Source organism: Tenrec ecaudatus, chromosome 11 (assembly GCF_050624435.1).
Source record: "Tenrec ecaudatus isolate mTenEca1 chromosome 11, mTenEca1.hap1, whole genome shotgun sequence".
In the NCBI taxonomy this organism is placed as follows: Eukaryota; Metazoa; Chordata; class Mammalia; order Afrosoricida; family Tenrecidae; genus Tenrec; species Tenrec ecaudatus.
In genome coordinates this window covers 89,868,226-89,884,166 of record NC_134540.1, presented here as the reverse complement: position 1 = coordinate 89,884,166, position 15,941 = coordinate 89,868,226, and the positions used below count along the sequence as shown (strand labels likewise).

At 47.0% G+C, this 15,941-nt stretch overlaps 1 protein-coding gene across 2 annotated transcripts in view; it reads left to right on the top strand.

Moving 5' to 3' along the window:
• The first annotated feature begins 316 nt into the window (after window positions 1–316).
• Window positions 317–15,941, top strand: part of ARHGEF7 (Rho guanine nucleotide exchange factor 7) — a 206,229-nt gene continuing 190,604 nt past the window's right edge. For both annotated transcript variants that reach the window (XM_075563416.1, XM_075563415.1), the window contains exons 1-2: window positions 317–429; window positions 842–1,433. In XM_075563416.1, coding sequence (XP_075419531.1) covers window positions 1,269–1,433 — 165 coding nt within the window. In that variant the 5' untranslated portion in view covers window positions 317–429; window positions 842–1,268. The remainder of the gene's footprint in view (window positions 430–841; window positions 1,434–15,941) is intronic.

Here is a 15,941-nt window from a genome sequence, read left to right as displayed (position 1 = left end):
TGTTCTGCAGTTATTGGCTTGCAAAGTAGCGAAGAGAAACAAATGCCTCGTTTTCAGACACCCCTTCCCCTCCTTCCTTGAAACAAAACTGGCAACAATACGAGAATTCTGGGAAATATTTAATAATTTAAACTTTCATAATTAAAAATAAAGAAAAGCAGCTCTTCTAGTTCATCCAAGAAGGGATGGGCGGGAGAGCTAGAAAAGGCAAGTGAGGTTTTCCATTCCAGATGGTGTCTGCTTGAAAGCTCCCAGGCAGAGGCGCAAATGGTTAACATATTGTGCAGAGGAGAAAGCACATGGTCACATAGGGGGAAGGGAGGCCACGCCAGCCTTAGCTGTGGAAACCACCTCAGCGCGATCGTGAATTCAGTGTTCCAGAGGTCAAAAGGACTCCTTGGGGTGGTCGTTCACCCCACAGCTGCTCAGGTAAGAACGCGCGCGCGCGCACACACACACACACACACACACACACACACACAACCATAAGAATCATTCTGAAAATGGTTGTTGAGAGGTTTAATGATGGGTGGAAATCCGCATCTCTCGTCTGGATTTAAATGCACCTCTAACGTGGGTGCACATGTGCATAAGCGTACGTTCCCAGGTCTATTTGTTCTTTGTACCACGGGTGAAATTCTGGTGTGGGTCACATTTGCATCACGCGCAAAGTCTGCGCAAAAGCGCACGCGGCGTGCCGATTTGTCCCGGGGGCCCTTGACTGCACCCAGAGCAGCGCGATCCCATCTGGCGTGCGCGGCGGTGGCGGCTGGGACACGCCGAGACGATGACAGGACGTGGAGCCGGTTGCAAAAGGCATCTTCTTTTCTTCTCGTTTCAGTGATGTCATTGGGCGACAGCAGCTGAGAGCTGGGAGGAGGAGGAGGAGGAGGCGCCCGAGCCGCCGCCGCCGCCGCCGCCGCAGGTTCATGTGCATATAATGAAAAGGCACTTGACAGTCTGCCAAAACGCTAGCGAGGGAGTGGGAGCGAAACTGGACCTACTGGATTTCGCAAAGCCAATCGTCATCATCTGCATCTACATGGGGAAGGAGGAGGAGGAGGAGGAGGAGGTGGGATCAGCGGCTCCAGCCTCGGCGGCTCCAATGTGAAACCACGAGCAAAAAAGAGGGGGATCAGAAAAAGACGCGGAGAGCGAGCGAGGAGGAGGAGGAGGAGGGAGAGGCTTCTGGGTGTGCTGTACCCCCCTCACCCCCCCACCCCTTTTGATTCCCCCTGCGGATTGCTCCTCCGGCTCCTCCGGCAGCTATGAATTCCGCTGAACAGACCGTTACGTGGCTCATTACCTTGGGGGTGCTGGAGTCGCCCAAAAAAACCATTTCGGACCCGGAGGGCTTTTTGCAGGCGTCTCTGAAAGATGGGGTGGTCCTCTGCAGGCTGCTGGACCGCTTGCTCCCCGGGACCATAGAGAAAGTAAGTGCTATTTCCGCGCGCGCGCCGCCCCCACCCCTCCACCCCCCTCCGGCCCGGCCGCCCGCCCGCGCGGACCCCCAGGCCCCAGCGCATCCCACCCGGGGGCTCGCCCGCCGAGCGCTGCCCGCCCGCCGCCGAGCGGTCGGTGCCCAAAGCTCTGGAGCGGCGGTCCCGGCCGCTGCGGCCCGGGATGGACCGAGAAGTGCCGGGGCGCGAGGACCTCCTGGCGCCCCGGCACCTGGGCGAACCCGCGCGGCGGTCCCCGCCTTCTTTCGGTGCCCAGCAGCCCACGTAACGGCCCGGGAGGGACCCTACGCACTTTCCTTTGTGCGCGGAGCCCCCGGGAAGCCCGGTTCGCGCCGCGCAAGAGCGTGCGCTTGTCTCGGTGCACGGGGCTCCTCGCCAGACGGCCGGAACCCGTGGAGCGGGAGCTCGGAGGGCGCCATTGTGTGCGGAGTGGGGAGGGGGCCCCCCGGGCCCAGAGCCGGCCGAGGGGCTCGGCGATCGCGGGGTGTGGGAGCCCGAGATCGCCCCGAGAGTGCCGCTTCTGCATCGTCCGTGGGTCGGGTTTCCACGGGAAAAGGAGTTCTCCACCTCATCGGAAATCGGGTTTCTGTACCGCCCGAACATTAACTTGCTCCTCTGGTGGGCTGAGCTTTGCGTAGCCCTCTTTCTGGACCTGATCAGAAAATGTTGCTCAAGGACCGCGCTCAGTTTCTTTGGATGGCTTTGTTTGGAAACATTCTTTTTGTTGGTGGTGGTGCTATGGCACCAAAAAGAGTTTCATCTTTTTATTTTTCTTGTTTAAGTGACTGATTCCTATGCACTTTTAAAAGAAGCAGCCGTTCATCGGTAGCTGAGGACTGGGTTGTGAAATAATATGCTACTTTTCTAACGGAAAAATGCCTCCTGTATTTTGGGGATTGCCCTGGGCTTTCTGGAAGACTTGTTTAGCACTCTAGATTTCGTTTTCAGACTCATACCTGAAGCTGAGCAGAACACGGTCAGAATGGCCCTACTTCTAGTGACTGACCCTTGACTAGTGGTTTCCCTGTGACTGCAGTGTGAACTTTGACCTGCATTTCTGGGAGTGATTAACGTTTGTTTTCAGCTCACACAAAATTGACCAAGCATGGGTGAGGGGATAGGACATCTTTTCACAAGGAGAGACCCCTATATTTTAATATATAGCAATTTTATCCCAAATGCTTTGAAGGGGGCGTATTAGCAATTTGTTGGATCAGGAATGAAATAAGTAAAATATTTAATCTACTAGAAAAGTAAAATATTTAATCTTTTCTTAAGTTTGAACATGTTCCAGGCTTACATTTTAGGCATCTGAAAATCTCTCCTATAAATTGTGCGTGCATGCTAGTTTTAGGCACTTCTCCTATTTGGCACACATTTATGGGTACAATCTGTATTTTGGAGTTAATAACTGCTTACCTGTCCCTGAAATAAGAATGTGGCTTTGTAAGTGAACTTGGTGTCAGAAATAAGATTCTGATTTAAGATGAGAAGAAGGAGCAGGGTCTAACTCTGGAGGAACATAAAATGCTGTGCTATCTGGATTCACTACCTCTGGTAATAAAAGACAGATGTTGAGAAGCATTGAAAAATGTATGCTAAGTATACCCAAGGAGACACACATAAAGCATCGCTCCACTTTGAAGAGTGAAGCTTTAAGAAACTTAATATGCTCACAAGAACACAACTCGATCAATGCATATGTTATTGGGCACATTAATCCCATTAATATCAATTCCTCGACTCCATTCATTATTCTTATCTTCTAAATGCTGGAGACGTTTTCCTAGAAAACGGTCGCGACGCTTTCGTCTCCAAACCAACAAAGAAAATGGAATGAAATGTTTAGTTGTAGACACCAAATGGAACCAACCCAAGGAAACCAAGCCCTGTAGTCATTTGGAAATGCCATTTATCGAAGCTAGTTATTTTTACCTGCACCCTCCAGAGTTTGGTTTAAACTGATTCGGTGACGATAAAAGCTTAACATCGAAGTGGCAAATTTTAGCCAGAGCTACCAATGCTCTGTGGGTCAAAGGTAGGTTTTCCGGGTAAAATATTAGCCATTCTCTGCCACTGAAAGAGCCCGGAGTTTCAAAAGAATGATGAGCTTTCCCATTTCCTGAGAAGAGTTTTTCTTGAGCCTTCAAATGTTTGCATGCGTACCCAATAATAAATCCCACAAAGTACACTTGCATCCGTACCCAGTAATAAATCCCACACAGTACACACGCCCAACAACTTTTACTTGAATGTGGGAATGTGAGCAGGAGGACATTTTTCCTGGAAAAAAAAAAACATTTGGGAACTCAACTGACTATTCTTGTGGAACAGAAAGGGTCTTCCCTTTACCCCCTTTGACGTCTGAACAGAGAAGGCTGCTTGTGGACCTTAGCATCTGCCAGTTGTCCATTGAAAAAGAACAATGGGCTGGGAATCCGGACTACCTTAAGAAAAGTGGCGGAGGTTGCTGGGATTTCTCATATGTCTTTGATTAAGAAGAGCATGCCCTTATATGATTCTTTTATTATGTTCATTTGTTCTATTTCACAACGACTGAAAGAGTCCAGGGAACCAAGAGGACATTCCTGTAGTTTCAGGGTGTTCTCGGTGTGGGCTGTTTTTTTCACTCAGGTTCCCCAGGAAGTGGAGTCTGACTGCCTTTGTGTAAGGTGGGAGGTAAGACAGGGAGAAGAGGGAACTATAAATTGATGCGAGCAGTTCAGAAAAGAGAGACTTTTCATCATTACCAGCAGTGTAGTTTCCGTGTGTGGCTGCAGGGGACAAAAATATGAGGGTTTAAAGTCGCCTAGTGCACTCTGCCCCCCTCCCGGAATTTTGTTGATCTACCCACACGCTTCCCCCTAGTCGCCATGCCTCCGTTGATGAGAGATACACAAAGGTCATAAAATCTAGTGGGCAGCTGTCTTAGGCCCTATTTGTTCGATTTGTCATAAATGACCACTTTAAATGCCCCTCGATTACTTGGCGTGGTGGTTATGCTTTCAGCTGCTAACTGCAAGGTCTGCAGTTCGAAACCACCAGCAACTCTTCCGGAGAAAGACCAAGCTTTCTAGTCCTGTAAAGAGTTACAGTCGTGGAAACCCACAGGGGCAGTTCTACCCTTCCCTACGGGGTCACCGTGAGTCAGAATCGACCTGGGAGAATGAGTCTGGAGTTTGGGGCGATAGATACGTAAAAGGGAGCAGCTCAAGATGTAATTTTGAGGATGCCTAATTACCATAAGACTAATAAGGTGCATATTAAAATCATGGATAGAATGAAATGCTATTTTAATTTCATGTTCATTAATCTTTATGTGCAGCAGAGGACGTCACTTTAAGAAGTCTTTCAGGATCTTGGTTTCTTTCGCACGTATCAGATCCATGTAACATGCTTTCAAAGTGCTGCTCAGCCAGTGTTTGTGAAATGTGGTAGGAAGTCGGATGCAACTCCTCTGGCCTTGCTAAATGACCCCTGTGTGTTCTTTTGTATTTAGACTTTTCAATAGTTGAGTTGAACAATACATTTGAATCAGATCCAATTATAAGTACATACCTAATTGTGAGGTGCTAGGGGACATCGAGGAGCTTGGTGGTGCTGGGGGCTTAGGTGTTGGACTGCAGCCCTGAAGGACGGATCCAGTCTCCCAGCTGTGTTGCCCGGCAAGGCTGAGGCTGCTTCTCCAGTGAGAATTTACAGCCGCAATCATCTTATATGGACTCGCCTTGAGTTGGAATTGACTCAATGGCACCAGATTTGGATAGTTTTATTATTATTACTTATGGGAGATAAAAGGAGCTCTGTTAATGCTGTAGGTTAGGCATTTGGGTGCTAACACAAGGTCATGGGTTCAAACCCATCAGCCTCCGGGGCTTGTCAGTTCTGGTAAAGATTTAGTCTCAGAAATCCTAAGGAGCAGTTCTGCCCTTGCCCTGTAGGCTTACTAAGGGTCAGAAGTGACTCAATGTCAGTGGAGTGTTTGTTTGTTTGATGGGACATAAAAAGACTGAGTAAGGTTTAGTGCTTTAGAGGGTTAGTGTGGGGGGGAAATATCAATATAATAATGAGACCAAATAAGGCCGAATAAGATCAGAAGGCATAACGTCAGATACTGATCAAATTTCAGTAAGGAATGAGCAAGTTAAAGGAAACCTATGTTTCCGCTGCAACAGGCTCTGATGCTTTTTCTTAACCCCCAAATCTTTCCTAATGTACCCACGGAGTAGAATATGATTTGTGTTTTCCTAAACTATAATTCTGACAGCCTCGTGTGATCTTTGGCTAGTTTGCAGACAGTGAGCAAATCGGGACATAGCATGGAAATGTTTCTCCCTAACACGTTTGCTTTCCCTTGCTTTTGATCTTGGGGTTGGTTAGGGAGTGGTTGGGTGGAAAGAAAAATTGAAATCTCGGTGACCCTCAGGTCAATGCTTAAGTGCCTGCTGCTGGATGTTGTTGTTTAATTTAATTTCATTTTTGTAGGCCTTTGCCTGGTGGCACGATGGTTAAGCGCTCAGTTGCGAACCACGAGGCCTGTGGCTTGAGCGAGGGGGCAGTTCTGCTCTGTCCTCCGGGGGTCACTAGAGGTGGGCAGTGAGTTTGGTTTGCTTTTAATCTTTGCAAATGCAAATCCCAAGTCTTTCGCCCCTGGATCCACTGGGTGAGTTGAACCACAAGCATTGTCCTTCTGGCTCTTCTCATTCCTTGCCTGAGCTTCCTTGTGCCCCACCGAGTTTCTCAGGTTTGGTCCAGGCTGCCTGCTGACTGTTGGGTATAGTTTGGATGATTGTTTGGAGGAGCGTGGCACTCCGTCGGGGGGAAAAAGAACCCCAAATCCATTGCTGTTGAGTCCATTCTGACTCATAGTCACCCCATGTGGTAAGTGTAGAATTGCTCAGGAATAGGGTTTTTAAGGCCAATATCTTTCCAAGAGCAGATGGACATGTCTTTCTCACTCAGGGCTGCTTTTTGTTGGGTTTGAACCACCGACTCTGCAGTAAGAGGCAAGCACCAGACTCCCTTCACAATGATAATTATTTATTTCGGAAGCCACTGGTTTTTTTGGTGGATCGGTGACCTCTGCATTTGAGTTCCAAGTTTAAAGGGCATCCCAGGTTAATAATCCTGGGGGGAGTCCTCTAATCTCTACTGATGGAACAAGTGTGGCCTCCTGGAGGAATTTGAATGTCATTCTCTCCCTACCCCCCATGCCCCCTCTTCTACCCAGTGCCATCTATTGTGTCCCTGACCATTGTGGTAGCTGGGTACCACCTTGTTCTTTTGTTCTCAAGGTAGGTGAGGCTATGGCTCCCTTTGACCAATGGATGGGGAAGCATTTTTTTCTGCCAAAGTCCATTGGAGATTTATAGCATAACTCATGCACCATACAAAATCACCAACTAAAAACCAGCCTGCTCCATTTGATCAAACATTTAATGAAGTCACCTCTACTGTGACGGCTGGAGCTGCTTCTGTAGGTGAGGTGTGTGATGTTAGCTGCTACTGAGGATCTTGCAGGTCTTCTACGGTCTTTTCCAACCCCTGGTGGACCATAGGCTTCCAGATTTATTTGGCCCACTGCCCCCATTTCTGGGGGAAAAAATTACTCATTGTTTCCCGCTGCCAATTAAAAACATGTGTATCATGATCCAGGATAAAGTGTAGGTATCTGTTTTTGTAGCCTCCCTGGATGGTGCCAGCATCCCGCAGTGGATCATGGGGAACATGGGCAGCAGACTGTTTGTCTTGTAGACTAGTTTCTTCTTTGAGTCTTTGCTTACTTTCTATTTTTCTATAGCCTGAGAGAGGGCAATGGTTATGTCTTTGATGACCACTCAAGCTTTTTAAGACTACAGATGCTACTCACTAAAATTGGACGTAGAGCATTATCTTTATGAGCTGTGTATCACCAATGGACTGAGTTATTCCATGAGACTTTAGTCCCAAACCCTCAAGTCCAGTAGTCCCGTCCTGTACACTATATACTTATGTCTGGAAAGTATCCATAACCATGCTTCCTATGTATGTTATTTTATATAGGAATATACATGCTACATACCCAAGTATGTATATACATGTGCCTACAAAACACCTGTATATTCCTGGGTGCTCAAGTATACATTTATGAAGGGTTTCAAAAAAGTTCATAGAAAAATTCCATTAGCAAAAAAAGAAAAATCCCATTACCTTTTAATTCCATGTTTTCCATGAACCTTTTGAAGCCCCCAGGCACACCTATTTCTTGGTAGCCTTTACAGTTGTAAAATTGTGTATCTTGTGGCTTTTACCAAAATCATCCTGTATTCTTGAATACATCTTAGTGCCATCTTTTGTCTTAGTTATGCTGTGCTGACTTAGCCCTTATCTCTACTGCTTCACCCGCTCCCAGAAATAACATGTCTACTCTCTAGAAAAGTAATTCCCGCTTTGTCTCCCTCCCACACCTGGAACAGCCAAAAAAGTCGCTTTCTGTTAGTACACCTCTTCTTGTCTTCTCATAATAATGATATCATATGGTTTTTTCCCTTTTGTGATCGACATATTTAATTTTCCATACTGTCCTCTGGATTCACCCACAGTATATTGTGAGAACACCTTTATTCTTTTGGGCTACACAGTGTTCCATTGTGTGTATGTACTGCAGTTTGTTTGTCCACTCATTTGTTGATTGGCAGTGGAGTTACTTTGATCTATTTGCTGTTATGAATGATGCTGCAATGTACTTCAGGGCGCAGATTGCTGTTCGTGTCCGTTTGAATGCTCTAGTGTACACAGCTTAGAGTGGGATCCCTGGATTACAGGGTATTTCTATTTCTAGCTTTTGAGAATACACATGTATTTTTGTTAATGACCATGCTTCCTGAGCTGTTTTCTTTATGACGAGTTGCAATCCATACTGAAGGCATTAATCTTTCATCTTCGGGAGTAAGTGCTTCCAGCCCTCTACCTTTTCAGCGAGCAAGGTTGTGCCTTCTGTGAATTGCAGGCTGCTAAAAAGCCTTCTTCCAATCCAGATGCTTCCATCTTCTTCCTAGGCTCCAGCTTTGGAGGATATTTGCTAAAGCAGACAGATTGAGTAAGCGTGGCGAAGGGATACTAGCCTGGCCCACACCTTCCCTGATTTTAACCCACTCCGTACTCTTGTTGTGTTCAAACAACTGCCTCTTTTTCTGTGGACAGCTTCCGTGTGAGCACAGTTTAGTGTTCAGGAATTCCCATTCTTTGCAACGTTACCCATAGTTTGTTGTGATCCACACCTTTCAATATGTTTGCATAGTCCGTGAAACCCAGATAAACATCTTTTTTTTTTTAAAGCTAACATCCACCTGCCATCAGCAATGGCATTCCTCCCAGGGATTCCTATCAACGTGGAGCCCCAGGACTGCCCCATTCCACCAGCGTTTCCAAAGGTGGAGTCTTTACAGAGCCGACTGCCACAGCTTTCTCCCCCGGGCTGCCTGATGGGCCTCAACCTCTGATTTTTGATCAGTTGCTGTGCTACCAGGACTTGCTGTTTGTGTATGTGTTTCATTATCTTTTAATTCCACTTTTTCCATGAGCTTTTGGAAGCCCCCTTGTGTATATAAGACAAAAGGATTAGTTGTAGGATTCCAGGTGACACGGGCACAGCCAAATTGTAAACAAAATGTGTTTAGATGTGTCTCTGAGACCAACAGATGGTTGCAGACAAGCTCCGAATGTACTCACGTTAGTCTTGTCAAGGTGCTTGAAAAAGAATTGATCTAAGATTTGTAAGAGCCCCCCAATAAAATGATTTTTTTAAGTCCAGTCATAACAGTGGCTTCTGAAGGGATCTCCAGGGTGACTTAAATTTATGACAGAGAGGTCAGCTCAGAAGGTTATGACAATTATTTTGGGGGATTTCACAGGCGTGATCTTGATAAATGTTCTCGAAGGACACAGGGTCATCACATGATTTTTATTAGAATGAAGTTTTCAGAAAATTGAAGACTGCATTGGTGAGAAAAACGTTAGGAAAATTGCGTGGAGGAATTTCCCCCCCCCCATCATAACAAGGTTCCTGCTCATTCTTTGAGGGTACCAAGGGCTGTCCCATAAGAATTTCACTGGGAAACTTTACTCCATCCATCCCGCACCTCTGACTCTGCCCCTTCAGACTTTTTTGTGTTCCTCCAATTCAAAGAACGTTTAAAACAGACACGATCTGAATCCTTAGAGTGTGTTAAACCTGCTGTTTTGACATGTCAATCCAAGGCAGAATTCTTCAGGGAAACACCTTCTCCTTAGACCTAGGTGGAGGATGTATCAAGAAACAATAACTTCACATTTTGATATTTTTGTCTGGTAGAGATGTCTGTGATTTGTAGCAGTGCGTTTTGACTTAGAGAGCGAGTTTCTGGGTGATACAAATGGAGAAGTGCTCACGCCTGGCTGCAAGGGGAGCAGTGTCAACCTGCCCAGTGACGCCTTGACAGACAGGCCCAGGACAATGGGCCTGAAGTGTCCTAGCCTTGAGAATCCACTGAAGCAGTTCTGGTCTGCACCCGTGTGGTCGACATGAGTCCGAACAAGAACATCTATTCTTGTTAGCTCCTATCAAGTTGATTCTGAGCCTTGGTGGTGTAATGGTTGATGCGTTGGGCGGCTACTCGCAAGGTTAGCAGTTTGAAACCTCCTGCGGCTCTGGGGAAGAAAGGTGAGGCTTCCTCTTCCTGTAAAGAGCTACCGTCTCAGAAACTCACAGGAGGCAGTTCCACTCCGTCTCCTACAGAGTTGCTATGATTCAGGATCGCCTTTGTGGCAGGGAGTTTGTTGTTTGTTTGCTTCGTAAACCATATCTAGAGTAGGGTTGGCCCAAAGGGTTTCCTGGGCTGAAGCTCTGCAGGCATAGTGTGTGACATGCTGAACTGCTGGGGCCAGCCATTCAAACCCATCAGGCGCTCAGTGGAAGAAGGCTCTCTGCTCCCACCAAGATGTAAAGGCTTGTAAACCCACGCGTATAGTCCTGTTCTGCCCTGGAGGGTCACTAGAAATTGGAATCGGTCGGCAGCCGTGAGTTCGAGTTTGCTTTAGAGTCTTTATGGAAGCAGATCACTGGTCTTTCGTCCATTGAGTGGATGTGAACTACTGGCCTTTTGGGTTAGTAGCCAAGCATGTTATCATGTTGTGCCACCAGTGTGCTCTGTATCTTTCTGGCTTTCTCTATAAACACACATATGCATATGCACAGTCATGCACGTAATACATTTTAAAAATACACAATACAGTGTATGAGGGTGGCCACGAAGCTTGTGGGAAAATTCCATCATCTTTTAATTCTGCGTTTCCACGACCTTTTAAAAGTCCCCTCAAATATTGAATGAATTCCCCCCATCGCAATGGGAAGTAGAACAAGTGGAGGAGATTGGGGGAACCTCAGATTGTGGAGGTGGATAGACTTTTGTAGGAAAGTGTTAGTGGCCTTTGGGACTAGAATTGAGGATCAGCAGGAGCTTTGCCCATCAGCCTGTCACTGTGGATGGACGGACAACCAAGGCCCAGCTTTCCTAGTCTATACATAACAACGCCGCCGAAGGGAGCACTGAGGGCTGAGAGGTGCAGTGACCCCCACAAACCACCGGCCTCCAGCGGGATGCTCTGTAAACAGTGGTGGTTTGAAGGTGGAATCCAGACCTTGCAGGACCTGGCCCTCCCCATGCCTGGAAAGTGGGACGGATGATTCCTACTTGACAGGACTGACCTATGGAGACAACATGAGCGTGAATGAGTAGCTATGAAGGGTTGCATGCAGTATTGAACATAAAATAAGTCCTTGACGCATGGCAGCTATTTGGCTTGCTGGAGAACTGGTGGTGCAGGGGTTGTGGATGTACTGGGCTGCTACCTGCAATACCAGGGTCAAGCCCACTGGCTCTTCCATGGGAGAAAGATGAGACTCCGTGCTTCTGTGAAGAGTTACAATCTCAGAGACCTGAAGGATCAGGCTCCTCCGTCCTATGGGATTGCTATGAGTCAGAATGGACTAGATGGGCAGTGGGTGCTGTTTTGTTCTGTCCATTTTATTTATTTATTGTTAAATTAGATTTGTCTGGAGCTGGTAAGTATTGGACTGCTGCCCTTAAGGACGGTGGTTCAAATCCACAGTGGTTCTGTGGGGAAGGGCGAAACTGCTCTCATGAAAATGTATTCTCTCAGAAACCCTGGAGAGAGTCGTTGTGCGTCAGAATCGAGGCGATGACTGGGCTTTGATGCTACACTGGTTTCTTGGCGTTCAGATTAAGACAGAGTAGGAAGAAAGGTCTAGTGATCCACTTCCAAAGCCATTCACGGAAAATCTTATGAACCACAACAGGACAACCTTGCTGCGCATAGGGTGGCCATGAGTTGGGGACTGAACCCTTGGGACCTAACGATAACAAATCGCCCCCATACTAATGAACACTCACACTTTCCTAAGCTGTATCCCGGGAAAACTCTTCCAATGAGATTTGAACTTCCCAATGCAGGCAATGTGATCTTATTCTCACAATGTGGCATCTTCTTGTAAATGTACGTGGTTTCACGAACCACGGTTGTCTGGATTTGGAACTCCAAGGGCTGGCTCCCAGGGCCCGCTGTCTAGCGTCAGGGGAAGGGGAAGGACAAGTCTCCAGTCCAGGCGCAGCTGCTGAGCGCAGGCAGCTGCCGCTTCAGAGGGGCCAGAGGGCAGGGCTGGTGGGATTCAGGTTTCTCTTATATAAAGTTTCACGCATGAGAAAGGCCACAGATGGGGAATGAGGGCCTGCACAGCCTCCTCAGCTCCCCGCCCCCTGTCTGTAGGGAAATGGCTTTGGGGGCCTCTCTGGGGCCTTGTGTTTCCCTGCTTTTGACTTCTGCCTTTTCCCCTCCTTCAGGGCTGCCAAGTTAGGTTTGCAGAATTTCTCTCTTCCCGTTTTTACATTTCTAATTAGAGCTCTGAATGTTTAACGTGGGTTTATGAACCAGAATGGTGCTGCTTGACTTGATGTTGGCAGGATAGTGCCCAACAAGGGTAGGGAGGCCAGGTGGGGATATTCACGTGGAATGTGAGGAAACTAAAAATCAGATACATTTATTTAAATTCATGTAAATATCCCTACTGTGTAAAAGGACTGCAAAAAGTTTGTGGGGGGAAATGGAATTAAAAATCATAGAATTTCCCTGAAACATTTTTTTAAGACGCCCGGCATTTATCTGGTACCTGTGTGTACATCATACACACACACGCACACACACACACACAGTGCATTCCGTACTGTCGTTTTGTGCAGGTGTGTAAAACATTTGTGAGTCTTCAGTGTGAAGGAGCCGAGAGATCACTCTTACCAAACTCCTCCTTTTACATCCGTTGCCTCCAGGTGGCTGCATATTGTCAGGCAAGTTGTGCACCGCCTGGCCCTGGTGGAACCATTCACTTCCTGGACGATGGGAACCGCGCCTTCTGGGCTGGGCTGTGGGGTGGTCCTGGGGTTGTAATGCAGTGCAGGGAGATCAGCTTTCTGAGACACGAAGCAGAATAGAGCACTGTTCCAGGAGTCAGGCCCTTTGAAAAGTGACCATACAACTTCTCCCATCAAGAGGTGGGGTTTATTTCCTCGCCTCTTAAATCGAGCATGGACTGGACGTCTTTAAGCTAAAGCAGCGGTTCTCAACCTGTGGGTCGCGGCCCCTTGGGGGGGGGTGGAACGACCCTTTCACAGGGGTCGCCTAAGACCATATCCGATGGTGTTAGGAAAGGAGACACCGCTCCTGTATCCATCTCCAGGCAGGTCCGCCCACATGCAGATATGCCCACATACAAGTACCCTCCTCCCCCGTGAAGACTGTTACCCATGCTACACAGTGCTTCAAGACAAAATTTCATTGATTCGTCACTAGAAATCAATATTTCACAATCTACAATTGCATATTGTTTTTGTGATTAATCACTATGCTTTCATGATGTTCCATTTGTAGCAATGAAAATACATCCTGCCTATCAGATATGTACATGATGGCTCATAACCATAGCAAAATTACAGTTACGAAGTAACAACGGAAATAATTTTATGCTGGGGGGGGCAGGTGAACACAACATAAGGCACCGTATCCAAGGGTCGTGGCATGAGGAAGGTGGATAACCACTGGTTTAAACAAAAATACATAAGCACACACATCTAGGCTGAAGGGAGCCAGTTTTTCTTCCCCCTGAGGGCAAAATCCATGGACTGGTTGCTGGAAGATGTGACACCCCTAGGAAGAGCCCTCATCTATCCCAGATGAGGCAGTCTCTGGGTGGGGCAAAGGGTTAACGCACTTTCCTGTGAACTGAAAGGTTGGCAGTTCCTGTCTACCCAGAGGCACCTTGGAAGAAAGCCTTGAAAAACCAATCAAACTCAGAGTCATGTCAATTCTGAATTACAGTGACCCTTTAGGATAGTGAGGTTCTGAGACTGCACCTGTTTGCAGGAGGAGAAACCCCGGTCTTCCCCACCCCCACCCTCACCAGCACCTGGTGCTTGCAAACCTTACTTTGGCGTTAGCACAATTTGTAACCTTTGAGCCTCTAGTGTTCCCTGAAGGTCAACCAAAATGATCAGCCATTGAAAACTCTCTAGGACAGATTTCTACTTTGACACCCATGCGGTTGCCATGAGTCAGCATCAACTGGATGATAGCAGGTTCTTTATTTTGTTTTGCTTTTTAAGGCCATTCAAGACCCACCTATAAATAACTCACCCAAACACGGGAGAAAAGCCAAGCAAGATCTACGGAGTTGCCCATCTGAACCAGGGTTGAGCACAGAGTCACGAGTAAGCCCAGTCAAGATGAGATTTGCCTCGCTCATCTTTAGCCCCAGTGAACAACAACACAATCCTATTGTCTGCCACTGAGGATTTGTGGTTGGCTTGCTGCAACCTATTGGGCAATAAATAGCCGATCAGGACTGGAGAGTGGATTGGGAACATGTCCTGGGCAGTCAGAGAGCAGACAGGACACAGTTCATGGTTCTTAGTCTTATTACAGATTTTGGGGAATGGGGGGAGGTTCCCTAATAACTGAAATAACCTCTATAAAGGCAGTAAATTCTGGTAGTGATTGTACAACATCTGTGTGTGTTTGTGTGTGTGTGGAGAGAGAGAGAGAGAGAGAGAGAGAGAGAGAGAGAGAGAGAGAGTCTTGATGTGTCTCAACTATTAAATGGTATGATATCTGGATTATGCCCTAAATAAAATGGTTTAAACATGGCTGTAAACATGAATGCAAACTAATTCTGCTTTGCCATTAAATGTTTTCCTTATATTATTGCTTGTAGGCGACAATACACATCGAGACTCTCTCTCTCTCTGTCTACATACACACACACACATCATTCTTAACTGGTGAGCATACATACACACACACAAATAAACACATTCCAAAACCATTGCTTACATTTTGACTTAACATGCCCTCTGAATTCTTAATTTCTGGGAAAAACGTGTAGCTACTTTGATCATTTCCTCTCCGATGTTTTCCCTACATTTTTTTTTAGAAATCTTTTAAAAATAAATAAGAGCTAACGTGAGGGGGTTTAAAAAAACTTCATTGTTATTGTTAGGTGCATTTAGTCGCTTCCGACACCTAAGGCCTCTGTGCCCAACAGGGTGAGACCCTGCCCGGCCCTGCACCCTCTGTACAGCTGGTCCTATGCCTGAGCCCATGCCTCCAAGGAGCACTCTGGCCGTACCTCTTTCAAGACTGACTTGTTTGTCCTGTTGCGGTCCGTGGTTCTTTCGCTATTCTTCTCCAGCACCAGGATTCAAAGGCATCCATTCTGCTTCGGTCTTCCTTACTCTGCACCCAACTTCCGCATGCACAGGAGGCAGTGGAAAGTACCACGGCTTGGGTCAGGGGCACCTTGTTCTTCAAAGTAACATCCTACCTTTCCAAAGGGTCTTTTACGACACGCACTGCACTACTTCCTCGAAGACACCGAGCTCGAACCGTGATCTTCCTCTCAAGGACCAGCAGTGGAAGGGCTGTAGGTAAGCCTTTGCTGGGCACACTCTAAAGCTTCTCAGAGACTCAATGTTTTTACTGGAGAAAGGGGAACTATGGAATGTCGGGGATTTCATGGAGTCTTGATGGAAACTTAGTTGAACCATAATGGACACAGCATCATGTATACTTGCAGCCACCATAGTATTATTAGCAGTGGGGAATACCATAGCCGTGTCAGGTGCACCTTAGTCCTCAAGGTAACATCCTGGCTTCTCACCAGGTCTGGTGCAGCAGATTTACCTAACGCAAAATGGCTTTTGACTGTGACTCCGAGTAAGGCAAAATCCTTGCCAGCTTCAGCCTTTTCTCGTTTATCACGATGTTACCCATTGGTCCAGCTGTCAGGATTTTCATCTTCTTCACATTGGGTTGTAAAAAGTCATAAACGTTTACAACTTGAGTTTTAAAAAGTCAAAAACTTCATGGAAAAGTGGCAATTAGAGGCTGGTGGGATTT